This window comes from Melozone crissalis, unplaced genomic scaffold (assembly GCF_028551555.1).
Source record: "Melozone crissalis strain CALT ecotype California unplaced genomic scaffold, PUWL_Pcris_2 ptg000018l_1, whole genome shotgun sequence".
Classification (NCBI taxonomy): Eukaryota; Metazoa; Chordata; class Aves; order Passeriformes; family Passerellidae; genus Melozone; species Melozone crissalis.
The window spans coordinates 23,303,897-23,321,506 of record NW_026535796.1 but is presented as its reverse complement, the minus strand read 5'-3'; the positions used below and the strand labels follow the sequence as shown (position 1 = coordinate 23,321,506).

Here is a 17,610-nt window from a genome sequence, read left to right as displayed (position 1 = left end):
GTCAGCAACCCCAAATAGATGGAGGCTTGCGGTCATCTGTACCACAAAGCAATGTTCCAGCTGCTCCTTCACTGCCCTCTTCAATCACCCCCACAGAACCCAGGGAGGCTCTTTTCCTTTAAGTTCCCACAGAAAAAAATGCCCTCTGACTTCTCTGACTCACTAAGTAATTTCTCAAAGGGTCTCTGAAGCCTGCAGGCAGGCCTGGGAACAGCCATTGAGGCTGAAGGGAGAGTGAATTGTCTGTGTAGCAGTTTGAGCTGATGGTATCACTAACAGAAATGCATTATTCATCATTGCCACTTCTTCCCTTGACAGGTCCTGTGGACTTAAAGAAATGTGCTATGTGAATAAAGAAACAGGCTTTTTCAAGTTGGCCTCATGTCTAGAAGGCTGGGTTTCTGCCAGCAAGTCTGGTGCTATTGTGTTTCCAGAGACCTGTATATATTGCTTGACATGTTTTGCCTTTTTATTTCTATAATTTTCTTTTCCTTTGAACCATACAATGAGTTCTGCAGAGTCACTGTCCAGAAAATGGGCAGGCTTATTTGGAATCATGGTGCTGCTAGGGCAGCTGAAGATTTTTGCCTTTTCAGTAGTAGGTCAGACAGTAGAAAGGTGCTGAGAAACCATGGTAGTATGTCCTACTTTTTTCTTGTCCCAGAAAGCCCAGAACTGGGTACAGCACTTAAGATGTGGTATTACCAGTCTCTCAGATGTGGTCTCCTGCAACCAGAGCCCCCAGCAAAGACCTTGAAAAATGGGTGACCCATCTGTTCAGATTGATCCCTGCAATGCTGCTGTCCCTGGAGGACTGCTGTTGTGAGGAGCTGGCTGCACTCTGCTGTGAATGGTGTAGTGAGTGGGATTTTCTCCCAGACCTCTGGCTACAGCTGGGGTCTTCATTGCCAGATGATTTATGGCCAGTGCATGTGATGGATTTACTCCTTCCTTAAATCACATCAGAAGTGTCAATAATTTATCCCTGTCTCATGAGAGATCCTGAAGGCTAAGTCCTTCTTGGGCTCTACTGTATTTGCCACACAAGCTAGCATTGGCTAGTAGCCTTGTCTTTGAGCACTGAAGATTTGACATCCATACACAGAAGTAAAGGTTCACATCATGGCTGCACTGCTAGAAGAGGCATAGGCATAAGTCTGACTTACAGGTTGACACTGATGCTATAGAGGGATTTGACGGAGCTCTTCAGGGCCTCTTCTGTAACCTGAGAGTCCCATCTTTCAGCAAAACTCATCTGAATGTGCCAGGCTGAATTACTGCTGTGAGAGCAATTGTTGTTCAAGTCACACACACAGTCAGTGCACCAGTACTATGTAATTACTTTGCATCCCTGGCACTTCGGGATAAGTCAAGTATCAAAGGGACAGGACTGTTCTGTTGGGTTTATGACCTGGCTGTGAGTCTGCTGAGGACCACAGTAATATTAAGCAGCACGAAGCATAAAATTGGTCTGCCTGCTTACCTGCTGACTAGTCAGGCTTGCAGCTTGTCGTTATTTCTACATCTGCAAGAGCTTTCTTAAACCAGGTAGAGCATGATTATTTGGATAATTAGAATGAACCATTTGAGATGCATCTGGTGAAAGTTAAATGTGATTCCACTGTTATTATGGGCCTTTTCCCAAGTTCAGTTATCATGATTACACTGTGGGAATGCTATAAGAGAAATGGGTGTGAAGGAGAAAAAGTGATGAAAATGAGCAGCACTAAAAGCAAAATTTTCTATGTCTGAAAACATTTTTAGAGGCCTAATATTTTGAGGTGGGTTGAAAATGTATTACCAATTGAAATTTTCATAACAGAGGTCTTTGCAAGTGTGCCTTTTGACTATCTGAATTTATGCACTCAAAAACCAGCCATAAGACTTTGGGAAATTCTAGAATGAAATACATGAAAAGGGTACTGGGATTGAACTGATCTTAAACCCAGAGAGAGCCCAAATGCACTCCCCTGGGCCAGAATTACCTTATTGCGAGGTAATTCAACCAAGTGGCAATGCTGGTACAAAAGGTCTTGGGAAGTGACCCAGGGATGATACTTCTGCATTACAGGCTTATTTCAGGGTCATCTAAACCTGGCAGCTCTAGGGGCCAGATCCTAATCTGCATACCCTTCTTGCTCACCTCACATGCACATGGACTTAAATGCCTCTGGCAGCTCAGCAGTTGCCTTCTTCTCTCTTCTGTCTCTGGGATCTCTGCTGCTGGGTGGAAGCAAGAGGAATGATGTGCTGTTGTTGCTCCTTGAGGATGGGGGGAATGTTTGTGTATGAGGGAGAGGGGGAAAGAGAAGAGTGACCTTGAAGAGGAATAACATGTTCCCTCAAGTACCCTGTTGCTTATCCCTCCTGGTCTTCAGAGGCAGCATGGGCTGCATACCTGCCTTCTAGTGTGGGCTCCAGCCATATGTTTTCAGTGTAGAGGGAGACAACTGGTTAAAAATATCCAGCAAGAGTTTAAAGAAGGGGAATAGAGGAAACAAAAGGGGAAATGGGCCATCAGACAAAACCTGTGAAGGTGTCAGTTCAAATGGCTTGTTGCTGGCGTCCTCAGTCCTGCAGGAGATGTGTGTCAGTCAAGAGCTGTTGCTTGTTTTGATCTCTTTTCTTTGCTACTACATAGCTGTCACTCTCAAATCAGTCACTTGCTTGGCATCCTGTGCTCCTTCAGAAACAATTGTCGTTCAAAAGGCATTTATGTCATTGATGTCTATGCATGATTAATCTTTAAGCCATACCTTCAGTCTGCTGCTGGGAGCATTCTTGCAGAAGAAAAAGTCAAGTGCTTTGTTGTTTGGTCCCTCTCTTTCTGATCTCAGAAAGTCATGATTGCAGGGACCTTTTGATTTTGGTGCAAATGTAAAGGTGAATTGTGAGGCTCTAAGTCACTGGATTTGAACAGCTGTCAGTGACTAGGCAGAGGGCCTGTGAAAATCCTGATTAAGAGGATTCTGTTGTAATGCTAGAGCATTGGTGTAGCATCTCATTACAATGACAGTTTAAAGAATGGCAAAAAAGGATATTATGTTAGAGCAAAGGGAAAAAATATACTCTTCTGCTAACATCCAGAATAAACAAGATTATCTGGGAACTTAGTGGGGGCTGGACAGAGGAGAGAAACTCATTGCAGTGCTGATGTCATGTTCATGCAAGAGAGTAAGGATTCTGATACTGAAAGAAGGAAGCTGTGAGAAAAGGCAAAGGAGATAGGGAATCCATAAGATGGGTGGGGAACAGTCCATGTTTCTGCTGTAAAAGGCAATTGTCACTTGGATTTTGGAATTCTACTAATACATTTTTGTGCCTGAAAGTGTTTGTCATGGCATTCTCTGCACCTCAGTGAGGGGAAACATGAAGATTACTGTGCTCCTTGTTAAAAGGACAGGGATGACAAAGTGCAAAGAAGATTAAGTACCTTTCCCAAGGATCTACAGCAAGTGATTGCAGAGCTGAGAGAAGAACAGGGCACTGTACAATGAGCTGTGAACTCCTCAAGGGATGTGTTCTCTCTACTGGGGAATCAGTGGGCAGGTAGAGAACAGAGAAAAAAATGGGGCTTTTTTCCCAGTTATGTTGAGTTGAAAGACCTGAAACTTGTGGAGAAAATGTGAGCATTGCCAATAGTCAAGCTAGTGGAAGAAGGCGCAGAATACCACTTTGAAGCCATTATACTGCAGTCTGTCTGGGTTGTTTTGCATTGTGTTTGCACAGACAAGAATTTCAGTGCAGGGCAACCTTGTCTGTAAAATATGCAGATGGTGGTTGTGCTGAGAGAAGCTGCCCTTAGAATGGCACAGAAACATCCCCCCACCTCCCACCTCCCACCCTACCATACTAAAGGATCCAGAGAGACATAAGCCAAGAGAAGCAAATGAGATTCAGCTTTGGAAAATGCAAGCTCAGTCATCTAGGGACATGTCAGCTCAAAATACAAATACTATGAGAGGTGTATAAAGCAATGTGAATCTGAAATAGAGTGGGATGTGATACTGAGCAGCAGAACAGTCAGAATTGTGCTGTATGAGAAAGCAGAGCACTCTTCCAGACTGAGGGAACTTTGGCTCTGTATGCAAAGCCATCAGTGGTGTTACTTAACAAGATGGCAATTTATTTCTCTACACCTTCATTCCTAGGAGAATGGGGCTATTCTTGTTTGTTTCCTATATCAAACAACAACAACAAAATCCAAAAGAGAAAAAAAGCCAGAAATTTTTCTCCAGTGTTGCTCAAAAGAGCGGGTGCCACTGAAAGGAGACAGATTGCTAGAACTAGGAGGACAGTGTTTGCCTCTGTTTTTAGTATTAAAATTTGCATAACTGCTCTCTTCATTGGACTGTTTAAGCATCACTGAGCAACCTTGTTGAAGGTAATGAGGACCTGCCGGTGCACAGAGGCATTGGAGGAGGCTTGGAGAGGGAATATGCTGTGTGATGGTAGTAAAGCCAAGAGAAAGATTTGAACAAGTTCATGGAAAAAGAGTTCAAGCATTTTAAATGAATGAGACTGGTAAAGAGGTTGGAACTGAACTGCTCAGACTCCAAAGTACTAGAATGCTTTGGTGTCTGGGGAGGGCAGAAGCTTTTCTGTGCTTTCCTTGTGTGTGTCCTGCAGATGCAAACTCACTGCAGACCCAAGGGTATTACATGGTATGGTGCAACCAGCCTGAGAAATGGTGCTTTCAGCGAGTGTGGTGCTGGTTTGAAAGACAGACAGGTAACAAGCAAAAGAGGAGAAAAAATCCAAATCCATAATATTGACAGTGCTTCCTTCCAAAGAAGGGAATTGGTGAGAAAGCTGAGCAGGTCGCACCTGTTGCATTGAGGTAGAGCTCCTTGCTGGGAAAGTGGCAGCTCTTTATGCCCTCCAGTAGCGATGACTTTCACCCAGAGACTGGCAGGTGGGAATGGCCATTGGGCTGCCTTGGGCCAGGTGGTTCTCTCCATTTCACCTCTGTTTAGGGGCAGAGCATGCTGCAGCATCATTTGCTAGCTGCCCCAGGCAAGTCTCTCAGTCAGCTCCTGGCTGTGGGTCCTTGTAAGGTCTGGCTGAGTGCCACAGCTCTCTGGGATATTCTCACTTGTGGTTTGGTCCTGCCAATGAACACTGTTACAAGGGCAAGGTCACTGCTTCTACTTTACTGGAGTTTGGTATTGCTGCTGTATTGCATAGCACAGCAGGTTTCTATCAGTCCTAACATTGTCATTGTTATGGCAGCTCACAAAGTGGCTTTTTCTTTCCTGGGTCCCTGCAGTGTTCTGAACCGCACCCCTCCCAGTCTCATCCAGGAGATCATTTTGGTAGATGACTTCAGCTCAGATCGTAAGTCTGCACCTATTTCCTTGACATTTATTTCTTTCTTTCTGTTTTCCCATTTTTTGTTTGCTCTCTTGAGTCCCCCTCCCTCACAGATTCCCTCTTGTCTGTATGCAGGAGAAAAAGAAAAGAAAATGTGTGTTTAATGTCCCTGCATGGCAGAGGCCAGAGCTTCTTCCTCTCTTTTTCCTTCCATTGGGTCTTCCATTTCTGTCAGTGTGGCAGTTTTTGCTAGGTTGCCAGAGATCTCTGTCAGGTTTCATTATGCACCATTTGGTGAGCCATTTAGCACAGATATCCATGTAGCAATGCTGTATGTGAGCAGAGCAGGTACTTACAAACCAAGAGGCAAGAAGAGGATGCAGTGGAGCATACAGAAAATTGCTGCCTGGGGTCCTGCTGGCAGGCTGAGGCTGTCTGTCTCCATGTGCCTGGGACCCCAGATGTCCCTGTGGGGAGCTGTGGCAGAGTTACTGCTTTGGACAGCCCCATACTTTGTTCTGCAGCTTGGTACAGGGATGGAGTGTCTGCTGCATCAGTTCCACCAGAGCTGCAGACTGGAGGCTCTGGAGTCTCTCCCTCTGTACAGTTGCTCTTGCTCCTGGCTGTTGTGTAGTAGTTGTGAGGTGGTGGGCAGAGAAGACTTCCTGCTTCCCCCATTATGTGTTCTGGATTCAAGGATTATCTAGTTATGTACCATTTATAGTGGTCAATAATTACTCCTTCAGAACACTTTACAGATAGCTGTGAATGCCCACCTTGGCCTGCTGAGGTAAGGAAGCAATGCTGTTTTGATTTTGCAATGCTTATGTAGCTTTGGCCACAAAAAACCATTTTAAAGGTGCATGCTGAGATGAGGGATTTGAGTTTCTGAGGGCCTTACAGTATGTTTTGAATTAAGTACCAAGCTGTGCTCAGCTGTTTAATTTTAGTGTTTCTGAGTACTTCCAACAATCCTAAGTGTTCCACATTCTGCACCTAAAAATTCAGTTCTTAAGGGGAAAAGTGTTCCAGATAAACAGTGATGGATTTCTGGTACCTTTTCTGCACAGGGCTCAACCATAAACTCCCATTTAGGCTCCTCAGTAAATAGAAGGATTTTTAAAAGGCTCCATCCTGTCACAGCTCTTATTTTTTCACTGGGAGCTGGATATTTGTGGATATAGCCACATCCCTGAGACACGTTCATGGAGGCACTTCAGCACATGTTTGAGGTCTGACACTTTGCTTTAATACCTGCCTCAGTTTCTCCTAATGTACTGAGAGTTTGTCATCTCTGGCAAGTATCTACAGGCAGAGCCATGTGCTCCTCTCCTGCAGAGTGAATGACTGAGTAAGGATTCTCATACCTGAACTTGTGATTTGGCCAAGATAAGAGCATTGCCTTCCCTTGTAGCAGAGTTCCAGCAAAATCTTGATGCTCTGTAATTCAGAGCACCTGCCACTTCCCTTGGATGAAGCAGCATCTGCCAAAGTGCCAATGTAAGAGCAGTATTTCAGATTGCACAGATCCTTGAGAATGGAAATGCTTGTACAGGGATGTGCTAAGAGGTGCACTTTGGCTAAGGGCCTTTGCATTCTCCCCAGAGTGCTCAGTCTGTGGGAAGATGACAGCAGGAAAGAGGGGGCATGAGACATGTAAAGGCATATGGAATAAACATGGAAATTGGGGTGAATTTGATGGAGCAAGAAAAAAGAGCAAGTTAGAAATTGCTGTTCCTATGACATCTGCTGGGGCTGGAATAGAGAGGATGACAGAGAATTAAAGAGTCAGTGCTTATTGGTGTCTGGCTGGAGCAGGTAACTGTTCCTCTCCCTCATCTGCCCTAGGTAATGGAAATGAGGGATGCCAGGAGTTTCTAGCAAGCTGCCAGCAAAGTCCTTGGTCAGGCATCCATGTGTCAATGTGCTGGTGTCTCCAAGGAAGCAAGCTGCATCCCAGTGGCCTTGATTAAATAAATCAAATGGAAACTGCCCTGAGAAAAAATGGCAGGAGATGCCCAGATGAGCCACTGAAGGAAAAGAGAGCAGATAAGATCGCTTTATGTTACAGAACTCTCCTTTCCTTGGCACTTTGGTGATTTGCAGTCCCACTTCCCTGTGTTCCCTCCTTTTTATTAGTGCCCAGTGCCATGCTGCCAGCACATGCCCCATTGTCCTTGGGAAGTGCTGAGCAGGGGAGATGGAGGCCTGGCTGCTCAGAGGATTGGGAAACATAGGCTCAACTGCTGAGGAGGACAGCCAGCAGGGAGTGCTCTTCTGTGTGCTCTATAGACAACAGGATTGAGGCCATCACACCGATTACTGTGATGTTAAGTGAAAGCAGAATTTCCCCTCCCACGGAGAAGCAGGAGGACAGTTAGCTGAGGCTCTCTGTTGAAGCCAAATAATTCATGCATGTATACTAAATGTCTTTTTTGCCTTCCCCAAGCTGAGGATTGTCAGCTCCTTACCAAGATCCCAAAGGTCAAGTGTCTACGAAACACCCATCGAGAAGGTGAGCATGGGAAGCTTTCTAAGTACAAAGATCTTGCCTATTTTTCCACATGACCCTGGTTGCCTCCCAGCTGCTTACAGCTGTTGTTTCTTACAGTTAGAGTTTAATTTTTCATTTTAAACATTTGGAAGTTCTGTGGAGGGAGAACACATCTTATCAACTCTCAGGCTTCAGGGGTCTCATGTAATACTTAATTAATGAGAAGTGTTGTCCTGAGGCCTTGGCTGGAACAAAGACCACATTTTAAGATCTTTATGAATAAAGATCCAGATGTAAGTCTCGTCCTTTTAAACACAAACTAACTCTTGCACCTTCAAGTGCAAGATAACAAGCTGTGTAGGAGGCATGGGAGAAGGAAAAACAATCACTAATCTACCATAAAGAGATACAATTAAGGAAAGTTTTTTCTCATCTATCTGCTACATGCATAAACGACTTTCCCAGCTGCTCTTTAGTTTGACCCACATGTGCTGGCTTATTTCTAAAGCTGTCAGTGCACAGCAGGTTTGGAGCTAGGATCTAGAAATAGAGACAAAAATCACTATTTAGTTCACAAAGAGCATCCCACATAGTCGGATGGTCTGTAAGAAAGTAAGGAGTCATCTGAGAGCCAGGCTGATCTCTCTGCAGGGCAGAATAAGGGACAAATGGGAATAAAGCAAATAAGCAATAAGGAAGCCAGAAAACAGAGAGAAGAATTTGGCCATGGGGAATTGGTGATGTAGGCAGCAGGGTGCTCAATGGGAGAGTGAGTGAGCAGGCAGCAACCAGGTGTCTGTGGGTAGGGCTGGAAGGGAAGGGCAAGGAGCCAGGTGGAAGTTCTGTGTCATGGACAGAAGTGACAGGAGAGGTCATTCATTGTGTGCTGGGAGGGCTCATCTGACTGTCCCCAGGGTATGGCCACACAAAGTATTTTTTCTGAAGGAGGCTCAAGTGTTTCCTTTCCTAAGCTTCCTGCTCCTTTGCTGTCCTTTTCCCTTCGTAGGGCTGATTCGCTCTCGGGTGCGAGGAGCTGAAGTGGCGGCTGCTGACATCCTCACCTTCTTGGACAGTCACTGTGAAGTCAACAGCGAGTGGCTGCAGCCAATGCTTCAGAGAGTGAAAGAGGTGAGCACTGTGTCCTGCTCTGGGATGGGTGGAGCTGCCTGGCCTGTGCTGTTGGATCCTCTGCCCTCACATGCATCAGCAGAACTGGTGAGAACAAGGTACTCCTCAGGCAGGCCGTTGCAGAGGAAGGTACAGCCTGAGCTAGGTGGGTGAGAGATCCCTGATGGGATTCTGTGCAGCCACTGTGACAAGGCAGGAGGTCCAGAGTGATGGGATGCAATGCTGAATGCTGGAACCACCAACCTGTACTTCTTGTCCCTTGCAGGCATTGTGCTTCCTTGACATGTTCACCTGTGTGTAGGACATCCCCTTGGGCAGCATGCATGGTGCAATTTTTCCATAGTTTCCATCTCCCCTGCTGCTGGACCCTCCCCTTTGCCTTGTCACTGCCAAATTTTTCCTTCTATTAATGTTCCCGCTGAGCTGCCACCATACATCACCTGCATGCAGGCAGCTTCCTGTCACAGAGAAGCTTCTTGTGACTGCAGGGATGTTCCCTTTGATGGTTCACTTGGCAAAGGATTGATGGAGGGCTGGAAGAATAAAAATGAGGCAGAAATATTAGCAGTTGTCACCCTGACTGCACTGCAGAGTGGAGGGAGAGATCATACAGCTCTGCTGTAAGAAAAGGCAGAGGAGGGGTGATGGGAGAAGTCCTGCTTGCACGTGGCTGTGATTGTTCCCCTCTGAAAGGAGGATCCCATGAAGTAATGGGCCTTAGGAGAAGGGATGGAGGCTTTAATGATGCTTTGTAAGCATGTCTGATTAGCTTAATATGAGAGAGCAGAAGATGATGAAACTTCAGAATTGATGAATTAAAAGCTTCTGCTTTTTATACTTGTTCAATAAAGCTCATAAATGTTTACTTTACTTATTGGTCTTTAAGTCAAGCTGCAGCACCAGCACAGGGGTTCCTAAGCAGAAAGACTCTCTTTAGAGAAGAATCAGCAGAATTCATTTCTTTAGAGAAGGATCTAAAATGCAAAAGCCTGTCTGCGAACTCTAGAATACAAATTTTTTAGTGATTTCAAATCAACCTATTTCTGACCTACTTTCTACATTTCTGATGTAGATCCTGTTATAGATTTCAGTCTTGCCCTAGCCAGTCCTGGCACTGATTGGCTGGAGTAGTGGCTGGCACACCAGGCTGCCAGGTGGGTGCTGGATTCTCAAGCTGGACAAACACATCTGGCTGGGCCACCATCACAGCTCAGAAGGGGAAAAAGCATGAATCCTCTTACCAAGGATGTCCCATGCTAGCCAAGTGTGGTACATCATGAGGAACTATTGCAAGGCACAAAATGAAGGTTTGACAGGAAAGGCATGGATGCTGGCAGCTGCCCAGTAACAAGGTGCTGTTTCTGGCATTTCTAGCTCAGTTTCATCTTACATGGCAGCTGTCACAACACTGTCTTTTAATGCTCTGTCTCATGATGTTGAAAAATTGTTTGACTTCTATGAACTAAAAGGATTTCAAAAGAAAAATGTGAATGTCTATATGCCTTAATGGCAATAAAGTACTCACAATATCTTGATATTATAATGTATACAATGTGTCATATGTATTATAAAGTTTGCACTATGAATCTTAAATGTGGGGCCTTGATTCCTAGTACTTCCTAGGTAAATGTATTATTAGCTAAATGCATTATTAGGGGTTTGATAATTTCTAGGCTGATGATAATGAACTAATTTGGATGACTGAGCAGAAGGTGTGCTGTCAATAGATATCAGAAGCAAGCACAAAACCCTTGGGACAGTCATTGATGCCCTGTGACTTGCACAGGAAATAAAGAGCTGTTTCTTAGCAGCATCCCTAGGTGTTGGAATCTGACTCCATTCCCCACATCCATGGAGTGCAGCTGGCTGGTACCCACCATCTCCATGTTTGGATTTAGTGGCCACAGATCCCTTGCACAGCTGCCAGAACCATATTGGAGAAACCAGACAAAGATTTACATGTGCAACTTTGTGTTTCCTGATCTCTGGCAGCTTTCCTTGACATTGAAGAAAGCCTGACCCCTTTATTCCCCCTCCTTTCTCTCTCTCCCCCAGGATTATACCCGAGTGGTGAGTCCAATCATTGATGTTATCAGCCTGGATAATTTTGCCTACCTGGCAGCATCAGCAGATTTGAGGGGAGGTAGGTATAATGAATGGCTTATGTAAGTTTGACCTGAGGGATGGTGCATGATAAATAAGTTGTGTTCTCTTCAGCTTTCCACGAAAATAGAGTGATGATCTTTCTGATGGGTTATCTCTCCCTTGTTCTCTGCAACTTGCAAAGTCAGATCTTTTGAAGAGTTAGAACAAAACTCAAATAGTATTTTCCTCTTGACCTTGAATCACTGTCATAACACTTAGCAATTTCAGGACTTAGTTAATTGATGAAATATCTCACTGTGTCCTCACTATGTTGCATGGACCCTGGAGTCTGACAGGTGCTTCCAGTTGCTGCTTTGATCTGCCAGGCTATCTTGTGGCATCTCCTGGAAAACATTTACGCCTCTCCCCTCACTGCTGAGCCCCTTGCAGCTGTTCCTGTGTTCACCACACTGCCTGGTGCCCTTCTACATCTTTTATGGCTGGGGCTCACTTCTGCACTGCTTGCCAGCCAAAGGCTAGCTGTTCTTTGGCTACCCTTAACAATGGTATGAAGTTAGTGACTGTGCTGTGCTGTACTGTCCACTATAGGCCATCTGTAAGTACACGGTAGTCTTGAAAGACATGGTGGGTACAGTGATCTGCAGGCATTTGTTCCCAGAATATATCACATCCTACAAAGTCCTTTATTAAAGCCTCATAACTCTGGCAGACAGGGTTTGCCTTTGGTAAAACAAACTGGCTAGAATAGAATTGCATCTCAGCCTGACAACACTCTCCTGAAGGTGTGGAGTGAAGTTGAGGAGAGATCTGTAGTGCTAAGGAATGATGGTGCCAAGACAGAAGCTGGAGAGGTCTACATTAGGATAGGCTATTGCCATTTTGGGAAGTCTGTGAGGGAGGTCAGGGAAGGAACATAGGGACAGCCTGTGATATAACAGTGCAGGCTATCACTGAAAGCTATTAGTACTGTTTTTACAATAAGAAAACCAATTTGGCTTGTCTTTTTCCTTTTCAGGGTTTGACTGGAGCCTTCACTTTAAGTGGGAACAGATTCCTATAGAGCAGAAGATGTCCAGAACAGACCCAACTCAGTCTATAAGGTACACTCTGACATGTGGGGTGCACTTCTCCAAATACCTTTACTAAGCCTTCACCAGTGTGGCAAAGAGAGTACAGGGACTGCCTTGCTGAGGACAAAATGCCACAGTGTTGGTGATGTTGATGATGACAAACTCTTCCTGTTATTTTCTGAATACATTGAGGTCTATACCCTAAATGTGAGAGTATTACTCTCTGAATTTTGTAAGAATAGTGATTATTTGCTATCACACACACCACCTCTACAAGCCACCTCTTCTTCTGTATGCTTGTTCTTGTGTTCTCCCTAACTCAACTGTCTGAATGCCTCAGAAATCGTTTTGGGTGTTTTAATTGCCTCCATCTTTCAGATGAAAATTTAAAGAATGAAGCAGATAAACAGTCATCCTGCATGGGTAAAGCAGATCAGAAAACTGAGTCTTACCTAGTAATGTGGGCATAGAATTACTCCCACTACTAAATCTGCATGTGCACAGACAAAAGAGGTTCTGTTGGCTGGAGCGGTAGTTGCCAGCCTCACTGCAGGGTACATGGCTCTGAGACATGTAGAATGTAACAAATCCTGATATGAAGAGTTATGGTGCTTGTCTTTATAGGCAGACAGCTCCCTGTTTGTAATTTAAAAGTATCATTTAATTCCTCTGTGTAATTTGTGAGCAACCAGCTTGCTAACAGCAGAGCAGTACATGCAGCAGCCTGTCACACCATGTCTAATTGGTGAACACAGTCATCAAACAGTGCCCATCATTCCTTCACACTGTGCATATTTGTATAAATGCAAAAGATACAGCATTGCTCTTGTAGTGCTTGCAAGACCAAGTAACAAAGGCATGAGGATGATCTAGTGAGAGGCATCTCAGAAACCTGCAGCAGGCTCACGTTCCAGCTCTACTGTTTTTCTCTTTTAAATGAGGTATGATTAGTGGTGCCAGGACAAATTGTCTGCCCTTTAAAATTAGGTTTGTGGTGCTACATCTATGCTTGATTATTTTTTCTGGATTACTGTTTTCTCCTCCAGAACCCCTGTCATAGCAGGAGGCATCTTTGTGATTGACAAGTCCTGGTTTAACCACCTGGGAAAATATGATACTCAAATGGACATCTGGGGAGGAGAAAATTTTGGTAAGTTTAGGATGTTTCAAGGAAATGACACACTAATGCAGAACTGCTTCCCAGTCTTCATTGCTTACCAGAGCTTTTTTTTTGTGAGAGATCTGATCAGCATGTCAGTGTAAGGTTAGGGACGTGGTCAGGTAATCCCCAAGGGGGTCGGATCTGAATCACTGTCAGCATAAAGTGTGTGTGGTCAGGGCTACACTCTCCTACAGGCATATGTGCTATTATAGAGGAGCTTCCACAGTACAAGAAAGAAAGAAGAGCCTCCTGATGTTTAAATTGTTGCTTGTTTTTGGAGACTATTCCTCCAGTTCTTCTCATGACATTCTGTGTTGCCACTCCTGCAGCCTCTTCTTATACCTGTTCCTCTCTTGCAGATAAATCTGAATTGCTCTCTCAGCTTGACAGCTCAGAGAGATTTTTCCTAATTTAACAAGCCTCTTTGTAAGTGGAGTTTGGTTACAAATAGACTCAGAGTGCAAAAATTTAGAAGCAGACTAGGGCATTACAAACATCTGAGGAATTCAGTGTAGTCTGTCCACTCACATGCTGTTTTAGAGTATGGTGCTTAAACCCATCTCCTTGCACTTAATAGCGGCACAGATATGCCAGGCATCTCTCTTGGCCCTGTGTGAAGGGATGCTGCAATGTCACCAGGTGTTAATGACAAAAGCAAGGTGAGTGTTAAAGAGAGGTTCATGGATACCTCAAGTATTTGGGGCATTAATTTAGAAATGGTGCAGATGGAGCTGAGAAGAAAAAAGCCTTACTTTTTGTAACCAACTTAAGTAGATTTCTCTGTAGCTAACGCTGCAAAAACTAAAAAAATCTGTTTGTATAGATTCCATAAATATCACAGATGTGTAAATAAAACCTCTCAAAGAAGGATTTATATGGTGTTTCCTAGCACCTGGAGAACCAATTAGAAAGAATGAAATAGTCAGGAAGAGGAAACCTTTGTTTCTCTGAACACAGCTGGGAGAGCTGCCTCTTTCTGAGATGCTTTCTAAAACCATTAAAATAATATCTTGGGCTGATAACAGACTCTCAAGGTACCACCTTTTAAAAACAAAATGTCTAATAATGAGTGTTCTCTGTTTTCCCAAATCTGGATTCAGTTTTATGGTATTCGTTATATTAAAAAGAGATATGAAATGGTGCTTGCATAGGAATCTCAGCAGTCCTAGTAGCATCAGCTGAGCACTGTGGCAGAAGTCACAGGAAGCTTTAACCCAGGCTTGAAGAACCCTCCCTTATGTCCCTCAGGAGCAGAGTCAAGCTCAGCTCCTTGCCATCACTAGCCCTGCTCCAGCTGCAAAGCCAGCCACTTGGCCATGCTGCCAGCCTCTGAGCTGGGACTGTGTAGAAGCTGTAAACCCCAAAGATGGAGAAGGAATATTTCTTAATATTCTTCTGCCCACCTGGGAGTCCAGTGTTGTAGTTTGGTCCATATGTCAGTAGCATGATGCTAAGTAGAGCTCTCTGCCATGAGCAGCAGTAAATTATTTGCATGCTCACAGCCATTCTTCTGTATAGAGCTGATCAAAACCACAGAATTTGCTTCATTCTCCTTGAAATAGCTCTTGTAAAGCCTGGCAGTGACTGGGCCAGGCTATATGTGACTCAGCTTGCCAGTTTTGCCTTGTTAGGAGGTTTTTCTGTAAATTCAATGTCTTCTGTCACTTGTCCCTCATCATCCATCAAGTCTGTTGCTGCTGAAAGCACAGGGATAGAAACCAACCTGGATTTGACAACAAAATGTATTAATTTTCCTTGAAGAATTCAGACGGTTAATTTAACCTCTTAAAAAACAGTTTACCATACTTAATTGAAAACTGGGTTTTCTGATCAAGGAAAAATATTGTTAATGTTCTGAAACATTTTTTATACTAAATACTACAATTTTGGGTGGGAAGGGACTGTTTGACTTAGGTCCTCATTTGTAGATGAGAGAGTGGTTCTGTCTAATATGGTGTGAGAAATTGTCTCCTTGGAAATGGACATCACTTTCAAATTACACATACCAGACTCAGAGTTCTGGTTTTGTTGTAGGCCAGAGTGAGTCAGAAGCTCATTCCAGGAGAGCAGATGTCAGCTGGACACATCACCACACAGAAACTTATGGTTTTTTTTATTTGTTCATTCCTAAAACCCTTCTTCTCTTCAAGTCTGGAACTCCCTATTAAAAAGAATCTGAAAATAATTACCTCTGGATAAGAGTCAGGAGAGAAAAGTGCTAGTAAGAAATACTACAAAATGCATTCTAACCACATGAGGTCTTTTATTGAGAAGCTGCATTAGATGCCCCATCTCCCCCCACCCTGCAACTCACTGTTTAAACTAACTCTTATTACGCAGAGAGGAAAGCTGTGGAGAAAGATAAGATCTTGGGAAGATATTAGTGTGTATACATGGTTTCAAACATCCATTAGGTCTGGATACATAATTTCTTTTTCATTTCTAAGCATCAGAGCTGCATAAATCGGGCATTACTGGAGGGGGATCCCCGCTGAGTCAAGTTTTTGAAGTAATCAGTCTGTACAATATGAAGCTCCCTTGGTAAAGACAACCAAACCACCCAGCTAATTTTAATTTTCTTTCTTCCTTCTCTTTTCATCACCACATGAATTGAAAGTGGAAAACCCCACTACCCCACTGGTGTGGCAGTGATTAAAACAGTGAGGACAGACCCAAAAGCTTTAGCAAGGTCACATACCTTCTGTGATGCAAATAAGTGCCTGCACATCAAAGCTCCATGCTCTTCTAATCTTTTAGCAAAATGTTGAATCTAGTTTCAGGATAGGGTGGATTTCTTCAAGTAGCAGGATTCTCTCTGTATTTTCATAGTCATGCTGTATGAAACTGGTATCTGCTCTGAGCAGTTCCCCCAGCAGAGGCAACTACAACACAGTCCGTTGCTCTAGTTCATTAGTAATAGAGCCAACCAAAATGAGAAGAAGGAACTATTGCAGGGTGGATAACATACAGGTATGAGGGAGTGGACTTAGCTCTAGACATTGACTCCCTGTACCCTCTTGTTTTGTTCTTTCCCCTGATCTTCTAAACTCCCTTTCTTCCTCACATGATTTGCTTTACACAGTAAGTTCTTCCTTTCTAATTCTATCTGTGGGCAGGGATGACAGTAACAAAGTCTGAAACAGGGGCTGTGTGTAGGATTGGTCTCAGTCTGTTGCCAGATGCCATCCTGAGCAGCCTTGAAGACCTGGTCAAATGCAAAGGTGTCTCACTGAAATGAGACCACAGAGGAGCAGGACTGGAGAAGGCTTGGAAGTCCCTGAGCTGCAATAGTTGCCTCCATTTTAACAAAGGGAGGACAGTTTCTCTGCTCTCACCGTGGCATTGCTTTCCCTGATTTTACTGATGCAGGCAATACACCTAGAGCAGAAGGGCAAGAGAAGTGCCCTTCTCAGGACTGTTGCAGCTGTATGACTCTTGGGGTCTCTTCCAGAGCTCTCTTTCCGAGTGTGGATGTGTGGTGGCAGCTTGGAGATTGTTCCCTGCAGTCGAGTGGGACACGTGTTCAGGAAGCGCCATCCCTATGACTTCCCTGAGGGCAACGCACTGACTTACATCAAGTAGGTGCTGGGTACTTCCTGGGAGCAGCTAGGCTACCTTTGTCTTGGGCATGTCTCAAGTCTGAATTCTCTGTTGTGCTTTTCCCTGGTAATGGAGAACAGCTTGTGGCTGAGCATCTGTTCTCAAGGGAAGGATGAGTTGCTGTTTTCTGTGAACAAAACCTGTTCCCTTCTCTACTATTGGTATTAGTGTTTCTCATTCCCTCTCAGTCTCTGTTGAGGGGCATGGGGAGCAGTATGCCAGAGAGACACCCTGGCCATTCACAGATGCTGCCCTGTGACATGTGTGGAGGTATCAGCAGCCCTTGGACATCTCTGTTGTCTCTGAGCTGTACATGCTCTAAGATACACCCTGAGGACAGCTTCTACTGCAGCACAGCTGGGAAGAGAGTTGAGATAAAGGGCTTGACAATGAAAGTGGTCAAGTGCTGCCTCAGGGCCCCAGGGAGATGGTGAAATCTCCATCATTGGACATCTCAAAACTCAACCAGTGAAGACCCTGAACAACATGACCCAATATGAAGCTAGTCTGATTTGGACAGGAGGTTAGAGGTTAGACAGAGCTGCTTTCCAAACAGTATCCCGACATGTTATTCTAATCTGGGAAAAGAGATACTGTAAATGAGTGTGTTGGTGACAATCAGGCCTGGTGTCTCTGCAGAGGAAGTACATGCACAAAAGTAATGGTAAACTATGGCCGATAAATGCTTAATTTCTGAAGTGTTCTTGCAAGGCTTCGTAGACTTAACACAATCAATC

General features: G+C 44.3%; 1 protein-coding gene across 2 annotated transcripts in view; it reads left to right on the top strand.

Moving 5' to 3' along the window:
• Nucleotides 1-17,610, top strand: part of GALNT16 (polypeptide N-acetylgalactosaminyltransferase 16) — a 74,351-nt gene that overhangs the window by 42,121 nt on the left and 14,620 nt on the right. For both annotated transcript variants that reach the window (XM_054275898.1, XM_054275899.1), the window contains exons 4-10: nt 5,270-5,337; nt 7,763-7,828; nt 8,814-8,935; nt 10,991-11,078; nt 12,057-12,141; nt 13,158-13,261; nt 16,725-16,851. In XM_054275898.1, coding sequence (XP_054131873.1) covers nt 5,270-5,337; nt 7,763-7,828; nt 8,814-8,935; nt 10,991-11,078; nt 12,057-12,141; nt 13,158-13,261; nt 16,725-16,851 — 660 coding nt within the window. The remainder of the gene's footprint in view (nt 1-5,269; nt 5,338-7,762; nt 7,829-8,813; nt 8,936-10,990; nt 11,079-12,056; nt 12,142-13,157; nt 13,262-16,724; nt 16,852-17,610) is intronic.